The sequence below is a fragment of the Ascaphus truei genome, chromosome 2 (assembly GCF_040206685.1).
Source record: "Ascaphus truei isolate aAscTru1 chromosome 2, aAscTru1.hap1, whole genome shotgun sequence".
NCBI lineage: Eukaryota > Metazoa > Chordata > Amphibia > Anura > Ascaphidae > Ascaphus > Ascaphus truei.
The window spans coordinates 417,524,357-417,539,662 of NC_134484.1; the positions used below are offsets into that span (position 1 = coordinate 417,524,357).

General features: G+C 45.2%; 1 protein-coding gene across 3 annotated transcripts in view; it reads right to left on the reverse strand.

The window, feature by feature from the left end:
- Nucleotides 1–15,306, reverse strand: part of PIP4K2A (phosphatidylinositol-5-phosphate 4-kinase type 2 alpha) — a 175,767-nt gene that overhangs the window by 46,820 nt on the left and 113,641 nt on the right. For all 3 annotated transcript variants that reach the window (XM_075587561.1, XM_075587559.1, XM_075587560.1), the window contains one exon: nt 10,191–10,287. In XM_075587561.1, the coding sequence (XP_075443676.1) occupies nt 10,191–10,287 (97 nt within the window). The remainder of the gene's footprint in view (nt 1–10,190; nt 10,288–15,306) is intronic.

The window sequence follows — 15,306 nt, forward strand, 5'->3', positions numbered from 1 at the left end:
CGACGTCAGTCAGCCTTTCTATAGAAGGGCCGCTCGAAGGACAGCAGCGAAGATGAGGAAATTCATCATTTCGCGCCGCTGCCCGCGCTCAAATGTATGTATGTGTGTATGTATGTATGCATGTATGCGTGTTTGTATGGATGTGTGTGTGTGTGTATGTGTGTATGTATGTATGCGTGTTTGTATGGATGTGTGTATGTGTGTATGTATGTATGTATGTGTGTTTGTATGGATGTGTGTATGTGTGTATGTATGTATGTATGTATGTGTGTTTGTATGGATGTGTGTATGTGTGTATGTATGTATGTATGTGTGTTTGTATGGATGTGTGTGTGTGTGTATGTGTGTATGTATGTATGCGTGTTTGTATGGATGTGTGTATGTGTGTATGTATGTATGTGTGTTTGTATGGATGTGTGTGTGTGTGTGTGTATGTATGTATGTGTGTTTGTATGGATGTGTGTGTGTGTGTGTGTGTAAATAATTGCAGAAGTAAAAAAAAAATATTTATTAAAAAAAAAATTCTTTAAAAAAAAATCTTACCTAGGACTTACTTTCACTCACACAACCCATGCACACACATATACTCACACACACACACATACATTACCTGCAGCTCCCGGCACTATATACAGGAAAAGCATGCAGCACGATCACGCGCGTTCGCACGCTGTATATTACAGCACTAAAGCGATACCATTCACAAGGTAGGGAACCAAGGAGGGGGACACAGCTTTAAAGCAGCAATCCATGCAATATCCTACGTGTTTTTTTTCTTTTCTTTTTGTTTAAATTAATTTTCTAACGCTTGTGTAAACAGGTCTATCTTTTTACACAATCACAATTCCCAGTGATCAGCCGAGCCAGTATTGTTCTAACTTGTACTGAACAGTCCACTGACAGCACTAACTCTAAATAATAAAATACGTAACACGGCACCTCTTCTGAGACCACGAAGCAAATGCCCAGGGAGGTTTTAATACAAATACAACCTACAGTACAATGGGAACTCTTATTTACTTAGCTATTGCTTGTATCTTTAGAGCTTGCTAGTATAAATTTTAGTAGGTCATTTAAGACATGATTTATTAGCTTGACCTTCTCTATGCCGTATTGATGTACTTGGTATGGCGTCGGACCCGGCATGCTAGGGACCTTGTGCCGTATCAGGTATACCATCATTTTAATGCTTTTTTTCCAGGGCTGATCGGGTTTACGATATTGGTGACTTTGCGGAGATGACCATCTAAAAAAAAAGCAATGTGGTTCATTTCTTACAAGCACCTCTTCCTTCAGTGGAACATATCACACCTTCATGACACATCAGAAGGACGTGGTCTGGTGGTTAGAGCAGCTACTTCTGATGTAGGAGAATTTGGATCAACACGCAGTGAAAGCTCAGCGAACAACAAATACAGTTTATTGCAAGCTTAATCATTCTAATATTCTACAATACATAACACCTGTATACACTGACAGCTCTGGCAAAGTAAATAAACAGCAACAGAGAAAACTGCGAAAACAGGATTTTCACAGAATAGTATGAAACAGATGAAGAACGCATGCATTATCACTAATTCCATTCTGTGCTGCTTAGGAGACTGATCCATAGTAATCACAAAGTGACTCTCCGGACACAACTGTACCACAATGTTACTGCAGCATGCTTCCCAATAGTGCTATATTTTTATTGCGGGATTCTCTAGATCTCAATCATCCTTTTTGCAGCTCCACAAACATCCTGAGATACTGGATATTTTTACCTCTCTCCCCACAACACAATCCAAAAACAGTCACAAGAGTCACCCGAATAAGGACATTCTGTTCGCCCGCTGGCGTAACGCTAAACCAAAAGCGTATTATTCCCCTGACAAGAAATAAAGTCTGGGGAAAACCGCTATAAGCATTTAACCAGGTACACGACGTAAGATGCTGTGAGTAAAAAAGTGAAAACAAAAACCTCTGCCGTACAGCAATTAAAAAATACCACGTATTGGTCAAAACAGCCGTCTATGAGTAGGTTTACTGGCCCAGCACTTCCATAACCCAGGCTGTGCTCAAAAAGCTGTGTAATACGTCAGGCAAGAAAGGACAGATTCAGCGTGAAGAACCTGGAGATCGTCACCTCCTCCTTTCCCCCCCCCCCCATCATATTTGCTGAGAGGGTCTGTTTGCTTCCAGCTGCTATCACTTCACCTTAGAACTTCTTTGATATGACACCACACGAGTCTCTCCAAAGGCTGTGGCCTTTAGGGCTGGGACCCGCTGCGCCCGGCGGCGTGGGCGGCCGCGTGAGCGTTCCCCACCAGCAGGAGAATCCTCCCGAGCCGGTCCCAGTCCCCCCTCGCTGACGGCTCACTACGCGCTGTGACGCGTCTGCCGCCAGGGGATGCAAGAAAATTGTGATCCCGAGCGGTGACGCGTCACGTGGTGCGCTGATGAGCCAATCAGCGGTGGGGGCGGAAGCTGTCAGGAAGCAAGGTAGGGGGCGGTGTGTGTGTGTTTTGTTGCTGTTGCTTACCTTCCAGCAGCAACTCCCTCCTGCAGCCCGAGCCCGTGGAGGGAGGGGGGGAGTAGCGGGGCCCTCCACTCAAGCCACGCCCGCCCACCTCCCGCTCCCCTACAGACCGCATATCGCGGTCTGTGTCTGTCAGCGCCCCGCCTGTCTGCAGTGCGGGAGCGCTGACTGAGGGAGCGGAGCCTTAGCCTTAGAAGCAGCCGCTGGGCAGTCAAAGTGCATCCGCCGTTTGCTGCTGTTCGGCTGATGCTAGAGATGCTCTGTTACAATTTCCATAATCATTTATTGTCTCGAACTGTCCATGAAATGTCCGTAAACTGAATGTATAACCTCTGCTTATTTAATGTACCCCCGTCTACCTCTGTGCACCTTATGTTTCCACTTACCCTTCCTTATAGATTGTAAGCTCTTTGGGGCAGGCTACCTCCTTATGTACTGTAAGAATGCAAGTTAACGTTTGTTATTTGATTGTTTTTGTCCTCCAACCCTATTGTACAGCACTACGGAATATGTTGGCGTGCTATAATAATAATAATTCTGGCTCTGCCTGTCTGTCTCATGTGAAACAATATAAATGTATTTTATTGTAGTTGTTCTCACACTGACTGTAAAGTATTGCAATGCCCCCTTAAGCGGAGGCCTGTATTTACTTAAACAAATGGTGGTGATGGTGGGTGAGGCCTACGCCTCTAGGGATCCATGTTACAATCGATAAGAAGCAAAAAGTGACCCAGAATCCTTGGTTGCACTGGAGGTATTGTAGGCTAAGAGATAATGCCCACCGGGTGACACCCTTTATGACATACGCTATACATCAATAGGGCGTTAAGGGGGTTAAATTAAGCATTGCAGTACATTAGGAAGACAAGCAAACAACTGACCATATTTGCACTGATACTAAACAAGAATTTTCCTTATTTTGTGCCAGCATGAAATGAAAGAAATGACGACACGATTTTCTTCATTTGATGCCAATCTCAGGCTGTGAGAGATAAAATTTCAGCAGGCCTGGAGGACCTAATCAACACAAAGATATGGACAGACAACATCAATTTGAGGTGCAATCAATAACACTTCATGTAAAATAAATGATGATGTATCAGTCCCCTGTACCTCCAAGGAACACGGTTTTCAATTTTTTTTATGTAGGTTAAACTTGCCAGGTCTGAGACGGCCTTATCCCGTGTGCTGAACTAATCAGAGACACATTTAGTAAGCAACATCTGACGCTGTGTAGCACCATGTTAGATAAAATAAGATGTTTAGGCCTACTTTTAATGAGGGGAGGAACAGCAGCATTCCCCTTATCATAATCAAATGTTTTAGACTTTTAAAACAGGGGACACCCTGGAACTCAGAGTGATGAGATACCCAGAGTGTGTGTGTGTGTGTGTATATATATATATATATATATATATATATATATATATAGTCCGGTGACAGAAAGACAGCACACAGTGGTATAGAAAAAACTGTATTAAAGATAACGCAGGACACCAAAACCAACGTTTCGGTCCTCAACAGGGACCTTCCTCAGTGCACTACCGAAACGTTGGTTTGTTGTCCTGCGTTATCTTTAATACAGTTTTTTTCTATACCACTGTGTGCTGTCTCTCTGTCACCGGACCACCGGACCAGTTCTGGCTACTCTGGTAACTATACACGTTTATTATCTGCTTTATGGGACAAGCATCAGAATTTCGAGAAGGCTAGTGTGCAACACTGTTATGCTATGGAATATATATATATACATATACACATACACACACACACACACACACACCTTTGTCAGTACTTGCAAGGATAAACAAAGGTGGTTGCCGGGTTACCCAATCAGAATATGCATTGTCATCGCACCATGGTTTCACAGCTTTCTATTGGCTACCAGAGTGATGCTGACCAAGTGGCCATATATTCTTCTAGAGAAATTTCAAAATTACATTTCCCAAAATTACATTTCACAGAAATTTCCATAGCAGTTGAGCTCTAAGGGACGACTTGTTTCAAATACAGTTAAATAATACAGTATATAGGTGTTCATTTTTTTTTTATAATAATAATATAAAAAGAGAGCAGCACAGACTGCTGCTTTAATATTGTTTCCTAACTCTAGGAAAACCTCCTTTTCCCTTGAGTTGCCATTCTTCATCTTACACTAGGCGATGCTCCAATGATAAGTAGCTACATATATACAATCTGTCGGCTCTTGCGTTACCTACAGCAGAATACGTTTGTATAGCCTGTTATGTGAATAGCCCATTGATCTAATAGTGTACACCAGGCATGCACAACATACGGCCCGCGATGCCCTCCTCCCCCCCACCCCCCAGCCCGCTCTGCAGACAGGAGGGAAGGAGCGCCAGCATTTTGACACGCTCCCCACCCCCTCCTGAACCTGCTCTGCCGATGCCCTCCCTCATGCCCTTGTGATGCCCTCCCTCATGCCCTTGTGATGCCCTCCCTCATGCCCTTGTGATGCCCTCCCTCAACCCCCTGAGCCCCCTCTGCCTATTAGGGAAGGATCGGCAGCAGTTTGATGAGATCCCCTGCAGGCAGAGAGGAGAGACGGGACAGGGCTGAGGCCGGTCTGACTGCAGAGGGTGGGGGCGGGGTTAGTGACAGCGGAGGCTCATTAGTCAGAGCAGGAAGTGAGGTGCCTGCTGCCAGGGCCCAAGATGGCTTCTCCCCCCAGCCATGCTCCACAGTGAAAGGTAGAACCCCACCCCCCCTGAAGGTGCAACTCAGAATTAGTGACAGTGTGTGTCAGTGTGTGAGTGTGTGTGTCAGTGTGTCAGTGGCAGTATGTCATAGTGGCAGAGTGGAAGAGTGGAAGAGTGGCAGAGTGGCAGAGTGGCAGAGTGGCAGAGTGGCAGAGTGGCAGAGTGGCAGTGTGTGTGTCAGAGTGGCAGTGTGTGTGTGTGGCAGTGTGTGTGTCAGAGTGGCAGTTTGGCAGTGTGTGTGTGGCAGTGTGTGTGTCAAAGTGGCAGTGCGTGAGTGTGGCAGTGTGTGAGTGTGTGAGTGTGGCAGTGTGTGAGTGTGTGAGTGTGGCAGTGTGTGAGTGTGTGAGTGTGGCAGTGTGGCAGTGCGGCAGTGTCAGTGCGGCAGTGTCAGTGCGGCAGTGGCAGTGCGGCAGTGGCAGTGCGGCAGTGGCAGTGTGTCAGAGTGGCTGTGCGGGTCAGTGTCAGAGTGTCTGTGCGGGTCAGTGTCAGCGTGTCTGTGCGGGTCAGTGTCAGAGTGACAAATAATCAATGTATGAGTGGTAGTGCTTTAGAATGTTGATGGTAGAGTGCTGTATCTGTTTGAGTCTTTGATAGAAGATGTAATCCTGTCCAATGCAGCTCAACTCCAGGAATAATTCCATATCACTTATCCACAGGTCACTGCAACCCCTCGCAGTGCTGTCCCCAATATATAGGTGCAGTCTAGGCTGCGATTATACTCGCAGCTTGCACGCGCCGCCAAAACAAATTTATGTTTTCAATTGAGCGCACACCTAGTGCGCGCGACTGACGCGGCCCAGCGCGCAAATTTTCAACCATCTGAAATTGATCTTGACCCGCGACGGCCGCGTTACGTGAGCGGTTCAGCCAATGAGGGCGATCCACTCGCGTGACGTCATGGCCACGCCTCCCGATGCCTCCAGCCAGCAGTGCAGGTTTCGTGCGCGCAATGCACGAGTGACGTTACGCTGTTGAGCGTGCGATCTGCCAACTCTACTATAAACGAGGCCTAAGGCTGAAAATATACTCAGCGCGGTGGTGCTCGCGCAACAACCACAAATGGCAAAAGTCCTATGCAGCCGCCCCTAGTGCGCGCACAACTGAGCACGATGGCGCGACCGCGTTTTGAAAAGACAAAAAAAAAGTGCCTTTTCAAGCACCACTGTGTGACGTCAGCGTCACGTGAGTGGTTCAGCCAATTGGGGCGAACCAGCTTCGTGATGCGTCCGCCACACCTCCCCATTCGCCTGCAGCTCAATTCACACATCGCTGGGGCTGCAAGTGTGCGCGAGACTATGCGTGCACACACGCAAGTAGTATAAATCAGCCTCAAACTGTGCTGGTGTATTGACCGGAGACAGAACTACTAACCTGAAACTCATGAGCAAAGTGCGACTCAGAAAGCCACGGTCTGTCTTGGAATTAACCTGGATTAGCACACTAGCTATAAAATCGGCATTGAAAGTGTTTTTCCCCCCTCTTTCTCCAATGGCACTTGCCCGTTTGCTTCTTTTTCAGCAGCATTGTTTTTGAAAAATGATCAACACTTAACACATTTGTCCTTTTGTAAACTGTAATTGTTCACAGAAAATGCTTCATGTTCTAAGTTACCAATTGAGTGAGTAATGAGCCTGAGGTTAAAGGTCTTTCACGGAAATAGACCACTTTACATGCAGTAAAATTGAAGCTTGGCATTTAGGTGTGGCTTGTGAGTGTCATTTCAACCCCAGAAGTTAATTACCCAGTTCCCCATGCTTTGCATTACTTAAAGCTGCAGTTCAGTCTTTGTTTTTTTTTAATTTATTTATTTATTTTTTTACTTCAATAGTTTTATGTGTGCAATCTCTAATTACCTAAAGAACTGTATAGCTGCAGGTCAATTCGTTCTCCATGTATTGGTAGGTCGAAATTTGGTGACATAATTAGTGAAGGGATCTGTTTATATTCTGCTTGTCTGTCAGTGGAAGCTCATGAATATTCATGAGCACTCCTGCACTGACATGTGCTAGAGGGAGGGCAGGGCTGACAAAGGGGTGTGCCAGGGCTTGTGACAGGACATGAAGGGGCTGTGCCTTAGCAAATGGCTGTTAAAATAGAATACAAGAAAATTGGTCTTTAAAAGTTGTTGTTTTTTAAAACAGAAAATGCTAAAAGTATTTTTTCTTACTACAGAACTGATTTATTAAAAAAACCACACATGCAGGATATTGACTGAACTGCAGCTTTAAAGCACTGCTGCTCAATTTGTTTACATAATTCTACCCGTAACTGAGCAGGGAGGAGGGGGGGAGAGGGGAGGTTGGGGATACCGTGGACACAAAATGTCATGGAATCAGGTTCGGTCAGCTAGCCAATAGAAACCTGCGATGTCATCGGGAGAGATGACGTTGCGTCTTTCTATTCGTGGCCCCCCCGAGGCCATACGTGTAGGTTTTAGTGCTAAATGATGGTACAAAAAAGCCAACATATCTCAGACACCTGGGTGTGATCGGAGAGCCGCGGCTCAGCTCCGAGGGACCACCTGGTTAAGGCAAGCCAAGAGATGCATACACGTGGGGGGTTCCTAGCATAGCGTAATAGCGTATTGCATACGGGTAAAAGAGATGCATACACGTGGGGGGTTCCTAGCATAGCGTAATAGCGTATTGCATACGGGTAAAAGAGATGCATACACGTGGGGGGTTCCTAGCATAGCGTAATAGCGTATTGCATACGGGTAAAAGAGATGAGCAGGAAAACTAGAACTTGGGGTTCTATAATGTTTATGACTGATTGGCATACTACTTTATTTAGATCTAAATTTGTCATTACTTAGTTATTCATTAAATCTCAACCGTTAACAACTCAGATGGTAAAATAAGCATATAGGAAATACTATTAAAATTGACTTCAAAAAATAAAGCGGCACATCAACAGCTACACTTCCCTTAGAGTCCATGAGACAAATTACAGGTCACGTTTGCCGTTCATACAACTAACCTATTTCTGCCTGGTGGAAAATTGTCAAAAACCTGGTCAGTAGTTTGCCAGTAGTATGATTCAGTTTAGCTGGTAATAATTCATGCAATACCAACTTCTTTTGAACAATGTGTGTGATAATAAATGATACTACAATATTTGTACCAGATTATGAAATCAACCGCTATGTCCGTGGTAAATCTGGCATTATTTTGGGGATTAAAAAGGTACAATATACTGCAGAGCAAAACTTGAGCATGTAATTGCAGAAAGAGAAACTCCTCTTTTAAGGTGACATTTTAGCCTTTTATAAAAGGTGAGACTCCAGTAATCATTTCCAATTTCTTAAAAGAATTTACATCAGGGTTCGGAGTTTTTTTTCTCTGATATTAGTTGTGCCTTCAGTATTCTGCCATCATATAACCTACTACTCAACCCCATATACATATTCCACTCAACCCCATATACATATTCCACTCAACCCCATATACATATTCCACTCAACCCCATATACATATTCTACTCAACCCCAAATGCATATTCTACTCATCTAAGTACACGTGTTTCATGCTGAAAACTTCTATTTCAAATTAAAAAAAGAAAAAACCACAAAAATAAAATATTAACTTAATTTACAATTTAGACTTTAATGTGCAGAATTTAGAATTAATTCTTTAGAGAGAACACTATTTGACAGACTTAAGCGAGATTTCTGATTTGACAAAAATCAGTCAGATTCAAAAGGCATAAGGAAATATGGCTATTTTCTTACTAGGTGATGGTCATAAGTACACTGCAAATTGATAGTTGGTTCTTTATCCACTTATCTCTGAAGACGCATGGTTTTGACTATGCCTGGAGCGTCACTAGGAGAGATTATTATACCACCGCTGTTGTCCTTTTTCACTGCTGCCTTAACCGAATTTAAGCCGTTGAAGAACTATTTTATTTTGTAAATGGGGTGCAACAAATGAGTGTAAAAGGCACATAGATCTGTGTCCCTCATAAGTATTTAGCCAGTCTGATTGTTATAATATCTACACCGTATCTTAGTGACTACATACTGTGGGTTGTGCTTATTTTTTGGGAGTCAGATATTGCGTACACCAACAAATGTTTACGGACTTTCTAATGGCTCTTCTCTCGGAGTTTTATGTAATTTGTTTATTAGAAATGTAACTTTCTCATGGAAAATAGATGCAGTTACATTGTTTTTGACAGATGGCCAAATTAGAATGACTGTTGAGGAAAGATATGATTTCCCTCAGAGAGCGCACACAGCAACACCAACATGGGATCATCACAGAGTCGGTGCTGTGACAAAGTTATCCTGGAGGGTTATTTAAATATTGTGTGACTGCACCTTCAACAGTCAGAACACACAAACACACACACACACACACACACACACACACACACACACACAAATATCAGTACCGTGTTAGCCGAGCTTTAATAACCAAAAATGAATAGACGATACCGTTCTGTGGCTAACGTTCAGTTAGCCACAGAATAGTATCGTCTATTCATTTTTGATTATATATGTATACACACAATACAGGGAGAACCAGGGCAAATCTCTCTCTTAGCAAATGGTGATGTATTAGGGTATTAGCCCTTTTGCTGCTAGAGGCGAGTGTACAGTAATGCATTGCTCTTACGAGACTGTGAAATGACTGCATATGACCTTGCACGATTTGTTGAGGTTAGGCTGACCCCCTAACCAAACTTCTTAGCATCTTCAGAATTCCTTGTGTGTGAAAGCACATAACTCCTCATATGACAAGTTTGGAATGCAACCTGAAAGATTGATGCACCATTATACAGTGACAGCAGCATATTTCTGGCTCTCTTTCCGTGGCTCCTTACAACAGCACAATCACATTTGAATGACCAGCAAAGGATTTATTTTTAACAATATGTGGTTCGTCTACAAGTATTGTAGGGTATTGAGCATCCATCCCATGGAAAAAGAAAATTAAAAATCAGCCTACCTGGAAATCTTGATCATCAATTGCAAACCTCTCCCTCAGATTTCGGAAGACCATGGGACAGTATTCTTTAAACTTAAAGTGGCTTGGCATGTTTTCTCTGCAATAGAAACGGTGTAGAGTTAGGTTTTATCCTAAGAGAAGATCACCTTCAAAAGGCAACAGTGATGATATGTTAATGATGCATTGCTTGTTTGGGTAAAAAATATCAGCCTACCCATAAAATGATGTGATCTAAAGCAAATCTTCCAACGCCCTAAAAGTCTCTTTTACTATCTCCACAGTGACAATTTTTCTTTTTAAATAATTAGGGCTCTCCAAAATTTGCAACAGCTTAACCGTCCTGACCACATTGAATGACCTTGATCCTGAAAAATAACAGGGGGATCCTGTGTTGGGGTTTCCAGTTGGGAAGTGGAGAAGAAAACGGTCAAGATTTACATTTCAGGCATGGGGACGCTCTGCAGATTAGTGGCTCTTAGCATTTTATTTACTGTACTTTTCAGATACTTATGGGGTACAGAAAAAGAAGATGGCAGAGTACAAAAGATTAGCAGTAGTAACGTGTACCCTCACTGATGTTAAATCAACCATTGAAAGCCAAATTGCATCAATTAAATGTCACCGATTTATACTTTCATGTTTGGACTGCTTGAGGTGCCCGTATTATAGTCAAATTTATACAGGGAATTTTCAATAAATAATTATCTAGAGAAGACTATTCTACAGTATGTAACTGGGATATTTATATTGTCAAGAGCTGCAAATTGTGGTAGATTTAAATGACATTTTCTGTAAGCCTACAGTGCATGTTCATTTTCGGAGGCACTGATTACATCTCCTTCAAATAAGCAATGTATTTGTAACTTCCTTTCCATATAGCTTTAGAACAGGCCTGCACAACTCGTAAAGCGAGAAGGGCCGAACTGCTTCAAGGAAAAAAAAATTGGGCCGCACGGGTAAAATCATCATCATCATCATCATCATCATCATCTCTCCTCCAGCACCTCTCATCATCATCATCCTCATATATCTCCTCCAGCACCCCTCATCATCATCATCATCATATTTCCCCCAGAACCCCTCACTATCAACCTTTGCGATACTCCCCATCTATCTCTCATACCCCCATCTCCCCCTCACCCACACACATAATACTCCCTCTCCACATCAAACACACAATACCCCCCTGCACACCACACACATCCCACCCCCCTGCACCTCACATCCTTCTCCCCCCCTGCACCTCACACCACTCTCCCCCCCCTCCACCTCACACCACTCTCCCCCCCCCTGCACCTCACACCACTCTCCCCCCCCCCTGCACCTCACACCACTCTCCCTCCCCCTGCACCTCACACCACTCTCCCTCTCCTGCACCTCACACCACTCTCCCTCCCCTGCACCTCACACCACTCTCCCTCCCCTGCACCTCACACCACTCTCCCCCCCTGCACCTCACACCACTCTCCCCCCCCTGCACCTCACACCACTCTCCCCCCCTGCACCTCACACCACTCTCCCCCCCTGCACCTCACACCACTCTCCCCCCTGCACCTCACACCACTCTCCCCCCTGCACCTCACACCACTCTCCCCCCTGCACCTCACACCACTCACCCCCTGCACCTCACACCACTCTTCCCCCCTGCACCTCACACCACTCTCCCCCCTGCACCTCACACCACTCTCCCCCCCTGCACCTCACACCACTCTCTCCCCCTGCACCTCACATCACTCTCCCCCCTGCACCTCACATCACTCTCTCCCCTTGCACCTCACATCACTCTCTCCTGCACCTCCAATCACCCCCCTGCACCTCCAATCACCCCCTGCACTTCCAATCACCCCCCTGCACCTCCAATCACCCCCCTGCACCTCCAATCACCCCTCCTGCACATCACCCCCCCCTCCTGCACATCACATCCCCTGCACCTCACCCCCCTGCACCTCACCTCCCTGCACCTCCAATCACCCCCCTGCACCTCACCCCCTGCACCTCACATCACCCCCCCTCCTGCACATCACATCCCCTGCACCTCACCCCCCTGCACCTCACCCCCCTGCACCTCCAATCACTCCCCTGCACCTCCAATCACCCCTGCACCTCCAATCACCCCTGCACCTCACCCCCTGCACCTCACATCACCCCTCCTGCACATCACCCCCCCCCCCTCCTGCACATCACATCCCCTGCACCTCACCCCCCTGCACCTCACCTCCAATCACCCCCCTGCACCTCCAATCACCCCTGCACCTCACATCACCCCTGCACCTCACATCACCCCTGCACCTCACATCACCCCTGCACCTCACATCACCCCTGCACCTCACATCACCCCTGCACCTCACATCACCCCTGCACCTCACATCACCCCTGCACCTCACATCACCCCTGCACCTCACATCACCCCTGCACCTCACACCACCCCTCCTGCACCTCACATCACCCCTGCACCTCACACCACCCCTCCTGCACATCACCCCCCCCTCCTGCACATCACATCCCCCCCCTCCTGCACATCACATCCCCTGCACCTCCAATCACCCCCCTGCACCTCCAATCACCCCTGCATTTCACATCACCCCCCTGCACCTCACATCACCCCACTGCACCTCACCCCCCTGCACCTCACCTCAACTCAACTCACCCCCCTGCACATATCCACGTTCGGATCAGGGGGGGGAGCGGCCGCAGAAGAGCTCAGCTGGCTGTGACTTCCCCCTCCATCCCACGTTGCGAGCGGAGGGTGGGAGGGGGGGAGGGAGCAAGGAGCGGGAGCGGGGGGAATCGTCGCCATTTTTTTTTTCAAAGTTTTTTTTTTTCAAAGTTTTTTTTTTTTTTTTTTTTAAATCTCATCGAGGGCCGCACAGAGAGGCCAAGCGGGCCGCATGTTGTGCAGCCCTGCTTTAGAAGTTTGGCAAGTGTAAGTCTGCTTGCCTATGGCATATTGCAACAAATAATAAAAGCAGCGTGTCTTCTTTTTCAGATCTAGGGAACAAGCAAAAGTCACAGCTCGTGGCTTCTAGACGTGTACGTTTCATCATGGTTCCATTTTGTGAGCCAACGCAAGGAGGAGGAACCATCTATCTGCAAATATATACAGCGGTTCCCAGCACACAATCAAAGTCAGAAGAAATTGCAAATTGTATTTAAATATGGATGCAAGTACAAAGCGAGCCCAAATGCAGGCTTAGGAAGCAATTCTCACGGAGCAGTCCAATATACATAAATGGTTGTGAGAGGAGAGGTGGAGGGAAAACAAGGGAGTGATCAAAGACAAGTGGTGGTGGGGGGGGGGGGGGTGGAGAGGGGAAATTACGTACAAAACACGTAATGAATAGGGTGATGCAGTATAAGGGGGGCAACGTTTCAGGGCCTAAAATTGCCCCTTCTTCATGCCCGTTCCCACAGACTGATACAGTCTGTTGTACTTCCCTAATTAAACACAAAATGCGGGGTCGTAACCTCATGGACCATCTTGTGAGAGCTGATTTATGGGGTAAGGGTAGGACACAAACCTTTCTAGGCATCCCTAAGCTCGGGTCATATAGATGTTGCAGCTGCTGTCAGTGCAATAGTATGCAGGAGGACAATCTTTTTCATCATCCCACAACAGGTAAAAAGTTTTTTTATTAAAAAGTATTACACACGTTTATCCCAGAATGTAATATATCTAATCAAATGTCCATGTGGCTTTGGGTATGTGGAAGAGCAGACGACAGAAAAGCCCAATGCTACATCCAACATGACAAAAATACACCTTAAAATACTTATATATTCTCTTGAAAAAGGGTCATTTAGTTTAACCCTTTGGCCAAAGCGTTGTAAGCTTGCGAGCCACGACAAGGCAGACACCTGTTCGCAAGTCCTAACACTACCAGATAAAATACTAATATACCGCTATTAGGATTAAAATTCTCATTTACCTCTATTAGGAGGGAGAAAGACCACATTGGATCTATATCCAGTAAAATGAAAGGACCTACTAACTTGGGAAGTGGGGAGGGGCGGGCTTAAAACCTGGGAAGGAGGAGCCACTAACCCCCAACAGTTGAAACAGCTGAGAATAGGTTAACACAACACAAAACTCCAGCAAGCTCTTTTTGGGAACCCCTGAGCCCCCACAATATATATATATATATTTATATATATATATATATATATATATATATGTATATAAGTGTCAAAAAGGAGTGCTATTGAGCGTGGCATATGTATACAACAGACGACAGAGAAGCCCAATGCTACATCCAACATGACAAAAATACACAGGAAAATACTTATATATTCTCTTGAAAAAGGGTCATTTAGTTTAACCCTTTTGCTAAAGCGTTGTAAGCCTGCGAGCCACGACAAGGCCACGACAAGGCAGACACCTGTTCGCAAGTCCTAACACTACCAGATAAAATACTATATATAGATCCAATGTGGTCTTTCTCTCTCCTAATAGAGGTAAATGAGAATTTTAATCCTAATAGAGGGATATTAGTATTTTATCTGGTAGTGTTAGGACTTGCGAACAAAGGGGATTAAAAAAAGCTACTACTAATAATAATAAAAAATAGCAATTAGCTAAACACCAAGGAAAGGTCTTTCATATTGTACTTTAGGAAACATTGTGCAATACAGATGCAATAAAAACTCCAAATAATAATAATAATAGCATGTTCTTGTGTAGCGCTGCTAGTTTTACGTATCGCTTTACAGAGACATTTTGCAGGCACAGGTCCCTGCCCCATTGAGCTTACAATCTATGTTTTTTGGTGACAAAATGACTTGCCCACGGTCACAAGGTGCCGACACCAGGAATTGAACCAGGTTCCCCTGCTTCAAACTCTCAGTGCCAGTCTTTACTCACTGAGCCTCTCCTTCTCCACATGCTTTATTACCCTTATCCGCCTACCAATGTCTGCAACACTGTTACAATAACATTATTGTCTGCAGTGATAGCCCTGAAAGTAAATACGGTGCCAATAAATCACACTTCGAAGTTGACTTATATTAAGATTGTTCACTTTGTCACGATGGATCTAGTTACAATATATGTACAAGAATCAAAGGATGATCTTTATATTCTACATTGCTCTCCAAAAAAAAGCAGGCAACACCATATACT